The 20,394-nt window shown below is 36.9% G+C and overlaps 1 protein-coding gene across 5 annotated transcripts in view; it reads right to left on the bottom strand.

Moving 5' to 3' along the window:
* Positions 1-3,066: 3,066 nt before the first annotated feature.
* GPR174 (G protein-coupled receptor 174) overlaps positions 3,067-20,394 on the bottom strand; it is a 57,356-nt gene continuing 40,028 nt past the window's right edge. For 2 of the 5 annotated variants that reach the window (XM_039224299.1, XM_039224302.1), the window contains 2 exons: positions 13,349-13,504; positions 3,067-6,115 (listed from right to left, as the gene is read on the bottom strand). In XM_039224299.1, coding sequence (XP_039080230.1) covers positions 4,570-5,562 — 993 coding nt within the window. In that variant the 5' untranslated portion in view covers positions 5,563-6,115; positions 13,349-13,504 and the 3' untranslated portion in view covers positions 3,067-4,569. Of the gene's footprint in view, positions 6,116-13,313; positions 13,505-20,394 lie in introns of those variants that run through there. The other 3 variants (XM_039224301.1, XM_039224300.1, XR_005526937.1) reach the window with 3 other exon arrangements.

Below are 20,394 nucleotides of genomic sequence, written 5' to 3'. Positions count from 1 at the left end.
AACAGTGGTGAGACTGGACATCCCTGTCGTGTTCTTGGTCTCAGGGGGAAAGGTCTTAGTTTTTCCCCGTTGAGGATGATGTTAGCTGAGGGCTCTCATGGATGGCTTTTATGATGTTTAAGTAAGTTCCTTCTATCCCGACTTTCTCGGGAGTCTATATTTAGAAGGGATGCTGTATTTTGTCAAATGTTTTTTCTGCATCTATCAACAGGATCATAAGGTTTTAATCTTTACTTTTGTTGACATGATGCATCACATTGATTGATTTGCGAATGCTAAACCAGCCCTGTAACCGAGGAATGAATCCCACTTGATCTTGGTGGATTTTTTTTTTTTTATGTGCTGTTGGATTCGATTTGCAAAGATCTTGTTGAGGATTTTTGCATCCGTATTCATCAAGGATATTGGCCTGTAGTTCTATTTTTTGCTAGATCTCTGTCTGGCTTGGGAATCAGAGTGATGTTGGCTTCATGAAAAGAGTCCGGGAGTTTTCCTTCGATTTCTATTTTTTGGAATAGGTTGAGAAGAATGGGTATTAATTCTGTTTTAAATGTCTGGTAGAATTCCTCATGGAAGCCATCAGGTCCAGGGCTCTTATTTGTTGGGAGATTTTTTATCACTAGTTCGATATCTTCACTAGTTATGGGTCTGTTCAGGTTTCCTCTCTCTTCCCGTGTGAATTTTGGTAGTGAGTATGTGTTTTGGAATTTTTCCATCTCTTCTAAGATGTACAATTTGTTGGCATATAATTTTTCATAGTATTCCCCGATAATTGCATGTATATCTGAGGGGTTGGTTGTAATAGGTCCATTTTCATTGATGATTTTGTCTATTTGGGTGCTCTCTCTTTTCTTTTTGAGAAGCCTGGCTAGAGGTTTGTCAATTTTGTTTCTTCTGTCCAAAAACCAACTCTTGGTTTCATGAATCTGTTCAATTGTTTCTTTGGTCTCTATGTTGTTTATTTCTGCTCTGATTTTTACTATTTCTCTTCTTCTACTGGGTTTGGGGTTCTCTTGTTGCTCTGCCTTTAGTTCCTTTAGGCGAGCTGTTCGGTTTTGCTCTTGAGCTTTTTCTAATTTCTTGAAACAGGCCTGGAGTGCAATGTACTTTCCTCTTAGGGCTGCCTTTGCCACATCCCATAGATTTTAGATTTTTGTGTTTATATTTTCATTTATTTCCATATATTTTCAAATTTCTTCTCTAACTGCCTGATTGGCCCATTCATTCTTTAGTAGGGTGTTCTTTAACCTCCATGTTTTTGGAGGTTTTCCAGACTTCTTCTTGTGATTGATTTCAAGTTTCAAAGCATTATGATCTGAAAGTGTGCATGGTATGCTCTCAATTCTTTTATTTTTATTGAGGGCTGCTTTATGTTCCAGTATGTGATCTATCTTAGAGATTGTGCCATGCACACTTGAGAAGAAAGTGAATTCCTTGGCCTCAGGATGCAGAGTTCTAAATATATCTGTCAGATCCATCTGACCCAATGTATCAATCAAGTCTATTGTTTCTTTAGTGATTGTCTGTACGGTTGATCTATCCATTGCTGTAAGTGGAGTATTAAAGTCCCCTATTATTAACACATTCTTATCTATAAGATTGTTTCTGTTTGTGATTGTTTTTTTTATTTTGGTGCTCCTATATTTGTTGTGTAGACTTTTATAATTTTTATTTCTTCTTGATGGATAGACTTTGTAATTATTATATAATGCCCTTCTTCATCCCTTGTTATTGTCTTTAATTTAAAGTCCATTTTGTCTGATATAAGTATAGCTACTCCAGCTTTCTCTTGACTTCCCGTAGCATGATAGATATTTCTCCATCCCCTTACTTTTAATCTGAAGGTATCTTCCAGTCTAAAATGCGTTTCTTGTAGACAACAAATAGATGGATTTTGTGTTTTTCATCCTGCTACCCTATGACTTTTGATCAGAGCATTCAGCCCATTTACATTCAGTGTTATTATTGAAATATGTGGGTTTAGAGTCATTGTGTCCTTTGTGGGTTTCATGCTTGTGGTGGTTTCTCTTGTGTTTTGCATTCCTTGCAATACTTCCCTCATAGAGTCCCCCTCAGCATTTCTTGTAGGGCTGGTTTAGTGGTGACAAATTCTTTCAATTTTTGTTTATTTGGAAGGACTGGAGTTCTTCCATTTCGTCATTTTGGTTAACTTTCTATCTCTTGTTAATTTTAAAAGCTTGTTATACACTCAGCCCCTGCTAGTTGTACTGCATTAGAGAGGGCTCTTTTGACTGTTCAGGGCCTGTCTATTCAGGAAGTATTCTTTGGATGGTGTCTCTTGGTTTCTCTTGTGGAGCCTTTGGTTCTTTCGTTTCCTTACTGGTAGTGGTATTTGGGACTCTCCACCATGTGTAGTTTGGCTTGTTTCTTGAGGCAGTCCTGTTGTCCCCCCCCATGTCTGGGCTGTGGCCCTCGCAGCAGTGGCCGCCTCAGTGGTCGTAGTCGTCTTCGCTCACCGCCTCCGCCTGCCACCACCTCATTCCTTTTTGCTGCCGCCATCCCCGGGGCTCATGCGGGACGCACGCTTCCTTCTCGCTAGACTAAGGCCGGGAAAGGGGCACTAGGACACCGAAAACCCCACGCTCGTCGTCAGCCACTGCTCTGCCGCTGCCTGTGCCCACTAGGGAGCTGCACGGCCGCCAGGCCGAGGCTAGACTGTGAGCTGCTGTGAGAGTGACCCCAAGGAGGAGCCCAAGGAGGCGCTGCTGTCCGTGGGTGTAATCGTTAGGACCGCAGAGATGAAGCTCCAATCAGAGGCAGCAGGGAAAGGCAAATGCCTGGGCTTACGGATGGCTAAATGATAGCGAGGTGCGCAAGTGAGAGGTAGGCGGTATATCGAAATTCTGGCGAAGGGGATTCAGGCTCTGTCTTCCCCGAACCCAGTGCCACCATCTTGGGAAAAACGCCCGAAGTCTGTTTTCTAATAAGGTATTATTTTAATAATAAAGTACAAGCAAAAGCAATACTTGTCCAGAAAAAACATTATAAAATCTTCTATTTTTCTCAGATATTAGAAATAATTTTGATTTTACCAGTTTCTCCCAATCATATTAGTATCATAAGTGTATGCATAAAACAACTCCTTTTTTATAAAAATTTGATGGAGCCCTTGGTTTATTTCCTCATTCCTTCCAAATGAGAAGAAGCATGTGTCTTTATTATATAACACATATATTTTAAGTAGATCACTTTTTAAAGTTAGAGTTTTGGCTAAAACATGTTTCAAAGTAATGTAATATTTAAAACTTCAGATTTAATTACTACTTTTATCCTGGGTATGCTATCTGTGTACTAGTACAAAACAGATAATAGGCAAATAGTTGTAAAGGGAGCCCAATGCTGCCAAAATTAGTCTTCTGCACTTTTTTCCCAAAAGATGAATCTCCTTCCCCAACGTTTGGGAGGTAGGCTGTGCAGGCCTCACAGTGGTATCACTGGGGCAAAGCTGGACCATAAAAGTTACTGAAGGGTCGACATGCCTGGCTGCCTTCAGCTTGTGAAGGTGACTTGACATTTTCCACTTAATGTAAGAAAAGCAATGTGATGAGTTTTTAAAAAGGCGTATCCATCTCTTCATCTTTTTTGCTCTCACCTAAGGTTAGTAATTAATTAGTGCACTACTTCTTTCAAAAAGTGCAGTGACCTGTTAGAGATATTCAATGTTAGTCTCGAAGCATGGTGGAAATTCCTTCTACTAAGCAGGTCAATAAATTTCCATAGTTGTTCTTTGGAAATAGTTTAAAAGAACTGGAACTGTGATTGTCATTTATATGCTGTTTTCTGAACCTACAGAGGCAATTTGGGTCACACTGTATGTAGTTTAGCAAGCTACCTGCCTTGGTAGATTCAATATGACATCTTATACAGTCATAGAGATTACTGTATTGAATTTCTTTCTTGTACTTATTTTAAACATACCAAAGGCTTGAGATGGAATTTTCATTTTACGAATAGGTGTGTCAGATGATCTTTAATAATGACACTTAAATGTAGGAAATAGTTATTTAAGTCTTCAAACCCTACTGTATAATCACACATGGGAGATAAAAATGGTCCCGTGTTTATACGATTTTGTTTTCACAAAATAACATATAATTCATCCTACTTAAAAGACAATCAAAAATATGATATTTGAATATAAGTTGTGATTATTATAATAAATAAACAACTACATTGCAAGACTCAGTGTCCATTACAGCAAAAATAAGTGCTTATGATGAACCCAAGCAAATAGTCTCTCTGTGTCTTAGGTTCACGAAAAAATTGCTCGCTCTAATTGACTGCACATATATAAAATGCCACTGAAGTTTTATAGTTTAAACCCTGACTTGATAACAAATTACTGCATGGACATGTCAAGATCAGTAATGGTGTACTATAATGCTCTAAACAGGTTCTGTTATAAAGATGTGAATTCTTCATGTAGGTAAGATAGAGCATAACTGAAAAGCTGTGAGTCCTTTTGTGATTAATTTCCAGTGGCTTGGAGTATTAAAAATATGTTCTGATACACTTGCCTTTCAGGCCACATTCATGTTTTGTTTTAGTTTAGCATAATTCAGTTGTCAGGGTAGAAGTGGTATGGTTGCTCACAAAGGATTTTCCATTGAGTTGGATACTCTCTTGTCTTGAAAGTCGTCTTCTGAACTCATTAGTGGTGAAGTAGTATATGACTGGGTCAAGACAGGAATTCAGACTAGCAAGACAGAGGGCAACAGAATGAAATATTAGAATCACCCTTCTGGCTAGGCAGCTTTGAATTTTGTTAGACTTGACCAGAAAATCTAAAGGAAAACTGAAGTGATAAGGTGCAAAACAAATTAGGAATACTCCTGCACAGGTTAGAATCATCTTCAAAGCTTTCTTTTTCTCCCCAAGGTCTTGGACCACAGGATATTTATCATGCAGTGATAAAACTGTCTTCCAGGTACAGTACAGGACAATCAGAAGAGGAGTGACAAACCCAATCAGCTCACCAATGGTCATCATGGCAACAGTATGGACCAGATTGACATTCCTGGTAGGAAGACCCACAAAGCATTTGGTTCTGTTGCCTGGGTTGTCAGCACTGGTTCTGAGGAGAGGAAAGAGCAGACAAGCAAGACAGATGATCAACCATCCAGCGATGCTGATGTAGAGGTCATATTTCTGTTTGCAGTCATGGAAGCGAAAGGGGTATATGAGATACCAAAATCGTCGCACACTTATGCAGACCAAGAAGTAGATGCTTGCATACATGTTGACATACTTTAGGTAGAAACAGAACATGCAGAGGCCAGGCCCAAATGGCCAGTGATGATTCAAGTAGTAAAATATCCTCAGTGGCAGGGAGAGAACTTGTAGTAAGTCAGCAATGGCTAAGTTTATCATGAATATCACGGCCCTTTTGGTTTCTTTCATATAGCCATAAAATACCCATAAGGCTAATATGTTCCCTATGAGACCTGGCACAAGAATTACAGTGTATGTCACTGCATAGATAAAATAACGAAAATCTCTATTGTCTCCATCTGGCACAGCACATGTGTCATTGACAGGCATGTTTCTTTCCAGAGCAACTATCTGCCAAATGGTGGTTCAAAACATAAATTCACATCAACTGCTACTCTTTCTAAAAGACTTATCAATTGGTTGTAGACAGTGAATGTAAAATAGCTTCTTTTTTCCTGTTGTGGTCTGAGCCCCTACACATAATTTTGGGGCTTTTCAAATAACTGTCTGCATATTTTCCATGATTATTTTTATGGTAACTGCACTGAAGTCTAGTGTGCAGGAACAGGTGACAAGCTGTTATGTTTTCCCCTTGTTTATTCCATTATAAGGCCTTTTGGAACATCATTACAGTTGATTCTTTCCCATTTGGATCATGAATGTGCCACACAGCAGCTCTTCAAATTTCCATATGATAATAGCCATCTCTTTACAGGTGTTTCACAGGCTGTTTTTCCTTATCTTTGTCTCACATAGAAGAAAGATTTGCTTTAGTACTCAAGGAGACCGCAATTCTTCAGAGATGATTAATTTGGATAGATCAACTTTCTGAGAGTTTTTCAGTTATGTGTTGAAAGCTAAAAATTGGGAAACAAAGGCAGCACTGCAAATGAAGAAAAAACACAAATAAACCAATTATTGCCTGGCATTTTTAAAAAAAAATAATAAAAGGAAAAGCCTATGTATACAAAAATCTATTCATTTGAATGGAAAATTCTCAAGTGAGAGTGATGAGCTAGTTTCTATAAAATACTTTAGAATCACTGTAAAGTACAGCAAGAAGTAACTTGAGAGGTAATGTAGTCTGTGACTGGACCAACATTATTTGAGAGCTTATTAGATATGGGGAAGACTCTCAGACCCTACCTGAGACTTTCAGAACCAGTTGGAAGTGTAATGAGAACTACAGGTGATTTTTATGCATATTAATATTTGAGAGGCTCTGATGTAGACCATTGATTCTCAAATCACATTAATGTCAGACGCCTCTGATGAAGTTAAAAATATACAGCTTTCCACAGCTTTCGTGGTGTCTCTTCCAGAGATTCTAATTCTTTATAGGAGCCCCCAAATTTGTATTTGTTAAAAGTTTCCCATATGAGCACCCTCCTATACTGTTGGTGGGAATGCAAACTGGTGCAGCCCCTCTGGAAAACAGTGTGGAGGTTCCTCAGGAAACTAACAATAGAACTCCCCTATGACCCAGCAATAGCACTGCTAGGAATTTACTCAAGGGATACAGGAGTGCTGATGCATAGGAGCACACGGACCCCAATATTCATAGCAGCACTCTCCACAATAGTCAAAACATGGAAAGAGCCTAAGTGTCCATCAACGGACGAATGGATTAAGAAGATGCGGCTTATCTATACCATGGAATATTACATGGCAATGAGAAACAATGAAATCTGGCCATGTGTAGCCACATGGATGGACCTTGAGGGTGTTATGCTGAGCGAAATGAGTCAGGCAGAGAAGGACAGATACAATGTTTGCACGTATAGGAGGATTAGGAGGAATTTAACAGAGGACCATGGGGGAGAAGAAGGGGGGAAATAGTGAGGGAGAGGGAGAGAGGCCAACCATGAGAGACTCTTGAATGTTGAGAACAAACTGAAGACTGATGGGTGTGGGGGTGAGGGGAGAGATGGGCATGTAGGAGGGCACTTGTGGGGATGAACACTGGGTGTTATATGGAAACCAACTTGACAATTAACTATTTGTAAAAAAAATGAAATACATAAATAAATAAATAAATAAATAAATAAATAAATAAATAAAATTAAAGGTTTTTTAACTCTCAAACTGAAATACATCTTTGTAATATTTTCACAAGTATTGGTTTTGGATAGGTGACAGGCAAGATCAGGTGGCAGACCAATCAAAAGTCTGGGTTTCCAACTTCCTTGTAACTTTATATAGAAGTTATTGTCTCCTATAAATATAGTTAAAATGTCATTGCTACTCAAAGCAATCTACACATTCAATGCAATCCCAATCAAAATTGTATCAACATTCTTCTAAAAACTAAAAAACAAAAACAAAAACTATTCTAAAATGTGTATGGAACCACAAAAGACCCCGAATAGTCAAAGTAAAATTGAAGAAGAAAACCAAAATGGGAAGCATCACCATCCAAGACTTTAGCCTCTACTACAAAGTTGTCATCATCAAGACAGTATGGCATTGAAACAAAAACAGGCATACAGACCAATGGAATAGAATAGAGAACTCAGATTTGGACCCAAGATTGTACAGCCAAGTAATCTTTGCCAAAGCAGTAAAGAGTATCCAGTGGAAAAAAAGACAACCTCTTTAACAGATAGTGCTGGGAGAGCTGGACAGCAACATGCAGAAAAATGAAACTAGATCATTTTCTCACACCATACACAAAAATGAACTCAAAATGTATAAAGGACCTGAACGTGAGACAGGAAACCATCACAACTTTAGAGGAGAAAGTAGGACACAACCTCCTTAACGTCAACTGCAGCAAGTTCTTACTTGACTCATCCCCAAAGGCAAGGGAATCAAGAACAAACATGAACTCTTGGGACCACATCAAGATTAAAAGCTTTTGCAAGGCAATGGAAACAATCCATAAAACTAATAGGCAACTGACGGAATGTGAAAAGATAGTTGCAAATGACATATCAGATAAAGTGCTAGTACCTTTAATCTATAAGGAACTCACCAAACTCCACACACAAAAAACAAATAACCCAGTAAAGAAATGGGCAGAAGATATGAACAGACACCTCTCCAAAGAGAACATCCAGATGGCCAACAGACAACATGAAACGATGCTCAGCATCCTTCCTCATCAGGGAAATACAAATCAAAACCCCACTGAGATACTACCTCACGCCATTCAGAGTGGCTAAAATGAGCAAATCAGAGGACTCCAGATGCTGGCTAGGATGTGGAGAATCAGGCACCCTCCTACACTGTTGGTGGGAATGTAAACTGGTACAGCCCCTCTGGAAAACAGTGTGGAGGTTCTTCAAAAAATTAACACTAGAAGTCCCCAATGAACCACCAATAGCCCTGCTAGGAATTTACCCAAGGGATACAGAAATGCTGATGCATAGGAGCACATGGACCCCAATGTTCATAGCAGCACTGTCAAGAATAGCCAAAACAGGGGCGCCTGGGTGGCTTAGTCGGTTGAGCGTCCGACTTTCGCTTGGGTCACGATCTCGCGGTTCGTGGGTTCGAGCCCCGCGTCGGGCTCTGTGCTGACTGCCAGCTCAGAGCCTGGTGCCTGTTTCAGAGTCTGTGACTCCCTCTCTCTCTGACCCTCCCCTGCTCACGCTGTCTCTCTCTCTCTGCTAGAAATAAATAAAACATTAAAAAAAAAGAATAGCCAAAACATGGAAAGAGCCTAGTGCCCATTAACTGACGAATGGATCAAGATATGGTTTATCTATACGATGGAATACTCCATGGCAATGAGAAAGAATGAAATCTGGCCATGTGTAGCAACATGGATGGAACTCAAGGGTGTTATGCTGATCCAAATAAGTCAGGCAGAGAAGGACAAATACCACATGTTTGCATGTATAGGAGGATTAGGAGGAACTTAACGGAGGACCGTGGGGGAGACGAAGGGGAAAAATAGTCGGGGAGAGGGAGGGAGGCAAACCATGAGAGATCCTTGATCGCTGAGAACAAACTGAGGGCTGATGGGGATGGGTGGGAAGGGACGGGACGGGGTGGCGATGGGCATGGAGGAGGGCACTTGTGGGGATGAGCACTGGATGTTATATAGAAACCAACTTGACAATAAACTATTTAAAAAAAAAAGAAGTCATTATCTTCTAATGTCACTGAATAGACAGAAGTTTATACAAATACATATCCAGTAAACCTCTATTGAATATCCATCTTCCCCATCATTACCAGTGACTCTTCAATCTTTATTTCATTTGAGCTGTAGCTCTTTCCAACTATATATAAGAACACTTTTCTTGATATTTCATTATCACTTCAAAATTCAACATATGAAAGTGATCTTTTGTGTTTTTTATAAAGACATATTTAAACTATGTCTTTTCAAATTATGTCATCTCTTTGGTAAAAATCTCCTAATGACTTTTCCTCTCACTTAGAAGAAAAATCAAAGTTCTTTTCAATGGCTTATGTCTTCTTACATGATCTGGTATCTGTTAATCTTCTGAGCTCACCTCCTAATATTCTCTTGCACTCTGCTCCAGTCACCTTGCCATTCTTGTTGTTATGTGAACAGACTAGGTACATTCCTACTTCAAAGACTTTGAATTGGCAGTTCCCTGTGCCTGAAATGCTTTAGCCCAGTTATTTACTTGTTTCATTCACTCATCTCCTTCAGCTCTTTACTTAAATGTTACTTTTTTGTGAGGCTGATCTTTCTACTTAAAACTGGAGCTCTATTCCAACATTCCCCATCTCCTTTCAGTATTTATTTTCTCCATTCTCAAACATAGTTAACATGCTTTATGTGTTTTTTTACTTATTTATTCCGCTTTTATATTTTTTACCTACTAAAATGTAAAGTCCATGAGGACAGGGATTCTCATATATTTTGTCTACTTGTTGTAACCAAAGACTGTGCAAGACACAAAGTAAGTGCTCAGTATTTGTTGAATGAAATCGTCTCAGCAAATAAAAATTATTTGACTATAAAAATCAACATTCTCAAACAAAAATTTTAGAATCATCTCTCAAAACTTCAAACTTGATCTTGCTCTAGATTTCCTTATTGCTATTAAGTTGTTCAATATTTTCCCAGGTTGTCTCAAAGTCTTAGAGACTTTGACTCTTTGTCACTTGTTCTCCACTTCCAAACAAGTTTCTAAGGGGGAGATAGCATACTATTGAGGAAAATAATGTATGTTTAGAAGTTAGAATGACCTATGTTTAAATTCCTGCTCTTTCAATTAATAGGCTCTCTGACCTTGGGTACATCACTAAACCTCTCTGTTCCTTAATTTTCTCATTGGTAAAATCAGAATAATTATAGTACCTAACCTATAAGGGTCAGTCTGAGAATTAGTTGAACTGTTGTATGGAGTCTATTTAGCATAGTGTCTGGTACATAATAAGTGCCCAATAAACATGAGTTATAACTTATCAGTTATTATTTTCTGCAATTTCATTATCTCAGACAACCATCTCATTTTTTAAATTTACATTATTTTTACTCTAGTTCAGGCCTTCATTACCTGAATTTGTCTCACTATCCCATATCTTTTCCTACTCTATTCTGTATAAAACCATCAGATTTTTTTTTTATGAACTTTTTAAAGAGCATTAATGACTCCCTATTGCCATCAAATCACAAAGTGCCTAGCCTTATAGTCATTAGCCTCCTTAAATACAGTGCCTTCTACCTTTAGAGCTCTGTCTCCTATTACTCTCCTGGCATGATCAGCACTCCAGCCAAACTGAACTCCTTACTGTTCAAACTGACCTTTTTCTTTTTCTTTTTTTTTTTCCACAAACATTTGCACATTATTCTTCTCATCCTGGAATATCTTCTTTTTGAATATTAGTCCTATTTGTAAAAGCTTTTTTCAAATTTCCTGTTCTTCGTGGACACTTTTGTGATTAACTCAACACTGTTATGTTAACCCCTCTTTTTAAATCCTCATTTATATCTCTCTAAAAGTATCTAACTTTATCTACTATTTAGTTAGTAATTTGTGTGTGTTTCTTATTTATGCCTCTGTTGCTCTGCCAATCCCACCGTACCATACCACGAGGCTAGAAATTCCTTGAAGTGAGGGGCTGGGCCTTAAACACCTTTATATCCCCTGGAACACCTAGAGCCATGCTTGGAATATGGTGGATTCATCCAATATTTATTCAGCGAATATTTACGCAGCATCTACCATTTGCCAGGCACCATTCTTGGTACTGGGGATACAGACAGTGGAAAAATGTGCATGATCTCTGTCTTCTTGTACCTTATCTTCTAGTGAGGAAGAATGAAAATTGCCACACAATGTTTTAAAAAATGTGTTCATAGGCAATGTACAATATAATATATAAGCACAAAAGAGGGTAAGCAACTAAAATATTAAGAACATTTTGCTTAATTAAAATGAACTTAAATTCATGACTACCCTCCAAAGTCTATACTTTTACTATTGGTCGTTTCCTCATTGCCTACATTTTAGTGCATTTTCATGTGTACATTCTAGCTTGTAACCTTGAAATGCTCCTGAATAGAATATCTCTCTTAAAATTCCTCTGGCTTCCTCTGGGAGAGCTGATGATGCTTACCCTTTGTTTAAATAACATTATTTTCTAATAGGAAAAGTTGCTTGGGATGATTATAAAGGCTTTCCATCATAGAAAATACTCTAGTTAGCTCTTCTATAATGAATATAAATTCTCCATTATCCAAGAGTGTTGGAAACAAAAAAAATGAAGGAGGCATGTTTTTTTTTTTTTTTTTTTTTTCAGAACATGCCTCTAGCTTTTTGAGATTTTCCTTTCTAAGGAAAGAATCCGTTTTGTAACAGATACTGAAACAGACTCCAGTTTTGAATGAGATATTTATTTGAAGAAACATCCCAGACTCCTTGATCAAATTAATTTTTGCTTTAAAGAGTTTATTCTTACTTAATTTTACGTCCTTCCTTTGGGAAGAAAAAAAGAAGGAAAAAATGAAATAACGACCTAAACCTGGCCTGATTCCCAGCAATCTGCAGGTCAGAAACTATTTCATAAGGAGTTCTCATGGGAAGATATTATTTTCATTCATGAATATTTATGTTTATCCAAACCTGAAACTTCATTAAATTTCACTTATGATACGGTTCAAGTGTATTTTCCAGCAATATTATGTCTTTCTTTGCTTACCCAGGAAAAACATAACTCAAATGAATATCAGGAATAGCTTTTTGTGTTATTTTACTGAGACTTCCTTGAATAAGTTAGTATTATCTATGACGATGCTAGACTTTAACCCATCAAAATGTATTTCTGTATTATAATAAAAGAAAGTGAATCATTCAAAATAGTAGACCAGCAAATGACCTAATTTTTAATGGTGGTCTTTGAGACATAGTAGTGGCAAAAGAAGACTATTTTGGGATGTGGCGTTCTGCTCAGCAACCATGAATCATAGATCATTGGCAACTACTTACTCAAAAGCCAACTTTATTTTAAGGTTTTGGTTAGATACATACTATAGTAAGCCAAGAAAATGCAGACCTAGTGCTTTAAGTGACTGCAAATAATGTGGGGCTGAATAAGGTGTGTACATGTGTGTGGGAGGCAACTGTACCACTATGATACATAAGTAATCACAAATATTAGATGGAAGAGAGTGAAACAATTTCTTCCTGATCCTGATTAGCACACATAGCAAATATCATGGATTCTTTTCAATTTTTGAAAATCTTCAAAGTCAGAAAGTTAACAATCTCTCCAGAAAATCTGTCTGGCAACTGTGTCTAGGTAAAGAGCTGATTACAGCACAATAAGCAAATACTGTAGAAAGTTTTTTCCTGGCTAATTCTCCTAGGGAATTCACCAGTTCTGTCCTACTGAAAATTCAATAAGAATTTTATTTAAAATTTTTATTTCTGCTTGGATGCCACATCCAATTAGGCTTCCAACTTCTCATGTTTGGTACCTCCTATGATTCATCCATAAGCCAACTTCATAAATGGGGGAAATAACTATGTGTGGACAGACAGTGCAGTTATTGTGAGCATTGCCATTTTTCCAGGAAGTTCTTTCATTTAGCTGGGTCTAAATGTCTTTGCTGATATCTAAGGCCCATTTCCTCTTCAACAGATAAAGTATCTTGTTACTTTGCTCTGAGTAGTACTGTTTTAATTACCTGGAGACAGCAATGGGTACATTACCCAATCTCACATTACCAGTAAGTCATGCCCAGTCACACGGCCTTTCCTCAGATATCCTAATTTGTAATAATTTCATATCCTGGATACAAAGTCACACCAACTGGTATTGGCAGCACCAGAGGCTATGAAATCTGCAATGATAATTAATAAGTAGTTTAGCCACTATCCACTTCCTTGCTCCTACTATCCATTAAAACATGTCAGTTTGTTCTTATACAGCTCCTATCTCTCAGTGACTTGTTCTTATACACATGATTTAAAGGTGTTTATTTTGGGGGCATCTGGGTGCTTCAGTCAGTTAAGCATCTGACTTCAGCTCAGGTCATGATCTCGTGGTTTGTGAGTTCAAGCCCCGCATCAGGCTCTGTGCTGACAGCTCAGAGCCTGGAGCCTGCTTCAGATTCTGCATCTTCCTCTTTCTCTCCCCCTCACCTGGTCACACTCACTCTCGCTCTAAAAAAATAAATAAACATTAAAATTTTAAAAAGAAAATAAAGGTGTTTATTTTTATTCTTTCCCTTTTTCTTAAGCAGTGCTTCTCAAAATGTGGTCTCTGGGAAAACTGGAGTGCATGTTATAAATAAATATTTCCAGATGGAACAAATTTTAACAACCAAAGGACAGAGCCAAGGTTGCTAAACTTTAACAAGCTTCCAAGATAAACAGATCCAAGAGCTTTCAAATATGAGAGTCTTCCTTAAATTATAAAGGGCAATTTCAATATGAATTTAGTCATTTTCTTAAACTCCATACCAAAACTAAATCCTTGTAGGCATTCTTTGTGCTTTCTTATCTCCATTGCCTGGGTTCCTGATTTTTCCCTCTGCTTAAAGAGCTATATTCCCTTCTTTACCTATTGAAATTCTTCCTATCCTCCAAGGCCACTCTTAAAAAAATGTTAACTTCCTCATTAAAGCTTTCATTATCTTCTGCCTTATTTTGATTATATCAACCTGTAAACTCCTATAGCACTTTGTATTAGAAATATGCTTTCTTTTCTTATTCATTCCACAAAATTGTGAGCTCATTACCAACAAACACCATCTTTTATTCATGTATATATATGACCCTTTACCCCTAAAGTGTCTGGCTACTTTGCATGTAGTATAAACTCAATATGATTCAACCAAGTGTATTGAACATCTAGACCAGAGCTGAATACAATAGGAGGATCCCTTTATGTCTCATATATGGTATGCTATTTTACAAACAACTTGCATATAGCTTCATATTATTGACTACTGTTTAACTTGTGGTTCATAGTTGGTATCAAGCCTGTATGATTTAAATATAAGAGAAAGTATTACATCATTTTTGATAGATATTGTAAAAACATTGAGCAGTTTAGAATTTACATGAAGCCAGTTATCCAGCTATCAGTGTCTCCTATTTTTACCACTCTAGATGTATGCATCCTAAATTTTGGTTTAAAATACAGGTCACCATTTCACATAGTTTTATTTTAAATATTATTTTTGAAATTATTCACTTTGTAAATGTGATGAGAAAATCAAAAGTTACAGTGAAAAAACTGTATGTATTTCCTATTCTCAGTACTGACATGGCTTTGGGAATTTTCCTCCCCTCTTCTAAATGTTCATCAAGAGTTTCAGACCAGACATCATAATTTGGACAAAAAGAGAATTTTTATTAAGGAAAGTTAAAAGCTTCCAAGTTTATATAAAATAAACTAAGATCCAAGATAACCAAGTCCTTCTGGCTGTTTTCACTCTTTTGCAGTCCTTTTCTTGCAATTTTCTCTTTGAGAGTGTTCCCTATTCACTGCTTCACAGGATTAATAAGATGCAAAAGTGGAGAAGTAAAGCAACTTTATGAAGTCTGGTAAAAAGAACAAGAGTAGAGTGGAAAATTAAACTAGTCTCCAGAGCCTTACTCCAGGGCTGGCTTTGATTTTGAGTGTAGGTGACTACCTAATGTAGTGATTTCCAGGGTTGCCAAAAATGTGCTTCTTTAAGAAAAAATAAAGTACAAATCCTTTCCTATTTGTGGGCTGGAGTGCAACCTCCATCTTAAGAATAAGACGTATCCCCTATTGAGGACACTTAGGCTTAGAATACGAGACTTCCACCTTTAAAGATGGAGTCCAGGAACTTAAAACTGACATCTTTTTCTGTGGAATATCACTACCCTACACAAATTCAGTCTTTCCATAACATGTGTAATAGATCATAGAGGTTTTGCAATTTGTGTTTTTCATCTCAGTTTGTGTATCAGCTTTTTTGTTCTTGGTGCTTAGTACTTTTTCCTCCACAGTTAGTTGTGCTTTACTTATATGTTAAGGACACTTTACCTACATTATATTATTCAAAATCTATAACATTTTGTTTTAGAGAACAAAAGGACATTATGGAAGCTTCTCAGCAGATACCTGAGGTCTGTAGAAACTGCATAAAAATCCTTATAAAAATTTAAATTTTAAGATTTTAAACACTAAAATGCAAGTGACAAACAGAAGAGATTGTCTAACTCTCAGTGATTACATTTTAGGGTACTAAATGGATATCCAAAAATAATAATCTAAAAAATTTTCTATGGGACATTTGATATCCCAATAAAAAGGCAGATAATCTAAAATATGGGGATCTCAGTTTTGAATTTTAATGACAGATACTGAATCCTGTCCTTAGATCAGAATTTTATATGGACCACAAAAGACCCAGAATACCCAAAGCAATCTTGAAAAAGAATAATAAAACTGGAGACATCACAATTCTGGACTTCAAGTTATATTACAAAGCTGTAATAATCCAAATAGTACAGCACTAGCACAAAAATAGACACATACATCAATAGAACAGAATAGAAAATCCAGAAATAAAGTTACCATTGTATGGTCAGATAGTCTTTGACAAAGGAGGAAATAATATCCGGGGGGGGCGGGGTTTCTGCAGGGTCACCTGGGTGGCTCAGTCGGTTGAGTGTCTGGCTCTTGATTTCGGCTCAGGTCATGATCTCAATGTTTATGGGATCAAGCCCCACATAAGGCTCTGTGCTGACAATGACAGAGCCTACGTGGGATTCTCTCTCTCCCTATCTCTATTCTCCCCTTCTCATGCACTCTTTCTCTCTCTCAAAATAAATAAATAAACTTAAAAAAATAAAAACTTCTGCAGAGTGAAGGAAAGAATCAATAAAACTAAAAGATAAACTACAAAATTGAAGAAGATATTTACAAATGAAATATGATATAAATGGTTATTATAAAATATATACAAAGAATTGATAAAACACAACATCAAAAAATAAATAATCCAAGTGAAAAGTGGGCAAAAGACACGAATACACATTCTTCCGAAGAAGACATACAGATGGCAAACAGACTCATGAAAAGATTCTCATCATCACTTATGATCAGGGAAATGAAAATCAAAACTATAATGAGACATCACCTCACATTGTCAGAATAGCTAGAATCAACAACAAAAGAAAAATGGGTGCTTGTGAGAATATGGAGGAAGGGAACCTTCATGCACTGTTGGTGGGAATGCAAACTGGTGTAGCCATTGAGGAAAACAGTATGGATTTTGTTCAGAAAGTTAAAAATAAAACTACCCTACGATCTAGCAATTTTACTACTGGGCATCTGTCAAAAGAATAAAAAAAAATTAATTCAAAAGGAAATATGCACTCCTGTGTTTATAGCAGCATTATCTACAAAGCTAAGATATGGAAGCAGACAAAATGTCCTTTAATTCATGAATGGATAAAGAATTTGTGTATACACACACATACACACACACACACACACAATGGAATATTATTCGGCCATAAAATACCTTAAATCTTGCCATTTGCAACGACATGGATGGAGCTAGAGAGTATAATGGTAGGCAAAGTTATACAGAGGAAGACAAATACCATATGACTTTACTTATATGTGAAATATAAGTAAGAAAACAAATGAGTAAAGAGCAAGAGAGAGAGACAACTAAGAATCAGACTGTTAACTATAGAGAACAAACTAACCATTACCAGAGGAGAGGTGGGTGAGGGGAATGGATTAAATAGGTGATGGGGATTAAGGAATGCATTTGTCGTGATGAGTATAGGGTGATGTATGGAATTATTGAATCACACTATTGTACACTTGGAATTAATAAAACACTCTGTGTCAACTGACTGGAATTAAAATATGAATTTATAAAAATTGAAAAGATATTTGTACTAATGGATTATAAATTAATATTTTCAAGATGTTCATAGTACCCAAAGGAATCTATAGATTCAATGCAATCTCTATAACTATTCTAAAGTCATTTTTCACAGAACTAGAAAAAATAATCCTAAAATTTGTATGAAACCTAAAATTTTTATGAAAAGACCCTCAAATGCCAAAACAACCTGGAGAAAGATAAACAAAGCTGAAAGTATCACACTTCCTGGTTTAATTTTTTTAACGTTTATTTATTTTTCAGATAAATACAAAACATGAGTGCGGGGGCTGGGGAGGGCAGAGAGAGAAGGAGACACAGAATCTGAAACAGGCTCCAGGCTTCAAGCTGTTGGCACAAAGCCCAACACAGGGCTCAAACTCATGGACCACAAGATGATGACCTGAACTGAAGTCAGATGCTCAACCAAATGAGCCACCCAGGCGGACCTCACACTTCCTGATTTAAAAACAAGTTACAACCCTATGAAAATCAAATAGTATGGTATTGGCAAAAATACAGAAACACAGATCAAGGGAACATAATTGAGAGCCCAGTATTAAACCCACATATACATGGACAATCGAATTGTGACAAAGAGGCTAAGAACATACAATGGAGAAAGGATATTTTCATCAATAAAAGACACAGGGAAAGCTGGACACCCACATTCAAAGGAATGAAATTAGATCACTATCTTACATACTACACAACAGATAACTCAAAATATATTAGATAATTGAATGTGAGCCCTGAGACCATGAAATTCCTAAAGGAAAACATAGGTGGTAATTTCCTTTCCATTGATCTTAGTGTTGTTTTTGTGGATCGGATTCCACAAGCAAGCAAAATGAAAACAAAAATAAACAAATCGTTCTACATCAAACTAAAAAGCTTCCACACAATGAAAAAAATCATTAAAACAAAAAGCCGACCTACTTTATGAGAGAAGATTTTTGCAAATTATATATTTGACAAGGGATTAATATCTACAATATATAAAGAATTCCTATAGCTCAACAAGAACAATGAAAATAATTATAAAATGGCAGAGGATCTGAATATATATTCTTCCAAGAAGACATACAGATAACCAACAGGCATAGGAAAACATGTTCAACATCACTGATTATTAGGAAGAGGGACATAAATACTGCAATAACATAGCACTACACACCAGTTAGAATGCCTCTTATCAAAAAGACAAAATAACAAGTATTGGAGAAGATATGAAGCAAAGGGAACCCTGATGCACAGTTGGTGGGAATTTTTTAAGTTTTTTTAAAAAAATTATTTCTGAGAGAGAGACAGCGTGAGCAGGGAAGAGTCAAAGAGAGAGGCAAATATAGAATCCAAAACAGCCTCCAGGCTCTGAGCTGGCTGTCAGCACAGAGCCCAACGTGGGGTTCGAACCCACGAACCGTGAGATCATGACCTGAGCCAAAGTCGGACGCTTAACCGACTGAGCCACCTAGGTGCCCCAAATTAAAACTTTTTTTAAAAAAATAGAGTATTTAGAGCACCCCCCAATAAAGAAATGAGAACCCAGCATCTCACAGATACCCAATGACAGACTAATTTAAAGAAATTTTCACAATTTATATATTCAAATCAATGTTACCTTCAAATGGTCACTTTGTTAAGATATATATTCAGCCTAGTGATGCTGTGTTTTACGAAATATTCTTATAACTTTTTCTTTGGAAGGATCTTTGAGCCTGCTTTGAGCTAATCAAGAAAAAATAAAGAGAGAGGCAAATCATAAAGCATAGTCTTAACCATAGAGAACAAACTGAAGGCTGTGGGAGGGAGGTGGGCAGGTGAGGGATGGATAAAATACATGATGGGTATTAAGGAGGGTATTTGTGAGGAACACTGGATATTGTATGTAAGTGATGAATCACTAAATTCTATACCTAAAAACTAATATTTCATTGTATGTTAACTAACTGGAATTTAAATAAAAATTTGGAAAGATAAAAATGATGATTCCAAAAGGTATATGTACCCCTATGTTTATTGCAGAATTAGTTACATTGGTCAACAAATGGAAACAACATAAATGTCCATGGACATGATGAACAGATAAAGATATGTATATTATATATATATATATATATACACACACACACGCACATAAATACATATATACATATATACACACATGCACACACACAAATTCGAATACTACTCAATTAAAAAAAAACATGAAATCTTGCCATTTGCAACATCAAGCAAGCAAATAAAGAATCTACATCAGTAAATGTAAACTTTTTTAACCTTTCCAAAACAGTAATACCTAACAATATTTCAGAAAGAGGAGCACACATTTATATTTTATCTCTGCTTATAACATTTTGAAATGAGCAATAGCCTTACTTCTTCTTATTTTGTAAAATAGCATAACTTTCTTATTTTAGATTGATATATTTCTTTTTTTAATTTTTTTTATTTCTGAGAGAGAGAGAGAGACAGCGTGAGCAGGGGAGGGTCAGAGAGAGAGGGAGATACAGAATCCGAAACAGTCTCCAGGCTCTGAGCCAGCTGTCAGCACAGAGCCCGAAGCGGGGCTCGAACCCACAAACCATGAGATCATGACCTGAGCCGAATTTGGACGCTCAACCGATTGAGCCACCCAGACGCCCCTAGATTGACATATTTCTGCAGATGTCTTTTTCAGATACAGGTTGAATCATATCATGCTCTTGTGCAAAATCTTTTAAGTATCCACACTGTAATATCCTAAAAGTCTGGCATTCAAAAAACGTTATTTTCTCTTTTTAGCCTAATCTCTTAACTCTTCCAAATGCTCTAGGCTTCCATAATGTCAGGCTGTTCTTGAGTACATC

Source organism: Hyaena hyaena, unplaced genomic scaffold (assembly GCF_003009895.1).
Source record: "Hyaena hyaena isolate Hyena2069 unplaced genomic scaffold, ASM300989v1 scaffold_1588, whole genome shotgun sequence".
Classification (NCBI taxonomy): domain Eukaryota; kingdom Metazoa; phylum Chordata; class Mammalia; order Carnivora; family Hyaenidae; genus Hyaena; species Hyaena hyaena.
The sequence above is the reverse complement of the archived record's forward strand: the minus strand, read 5'-3'. Positions and strand labels throughout refer to the sequence as shown.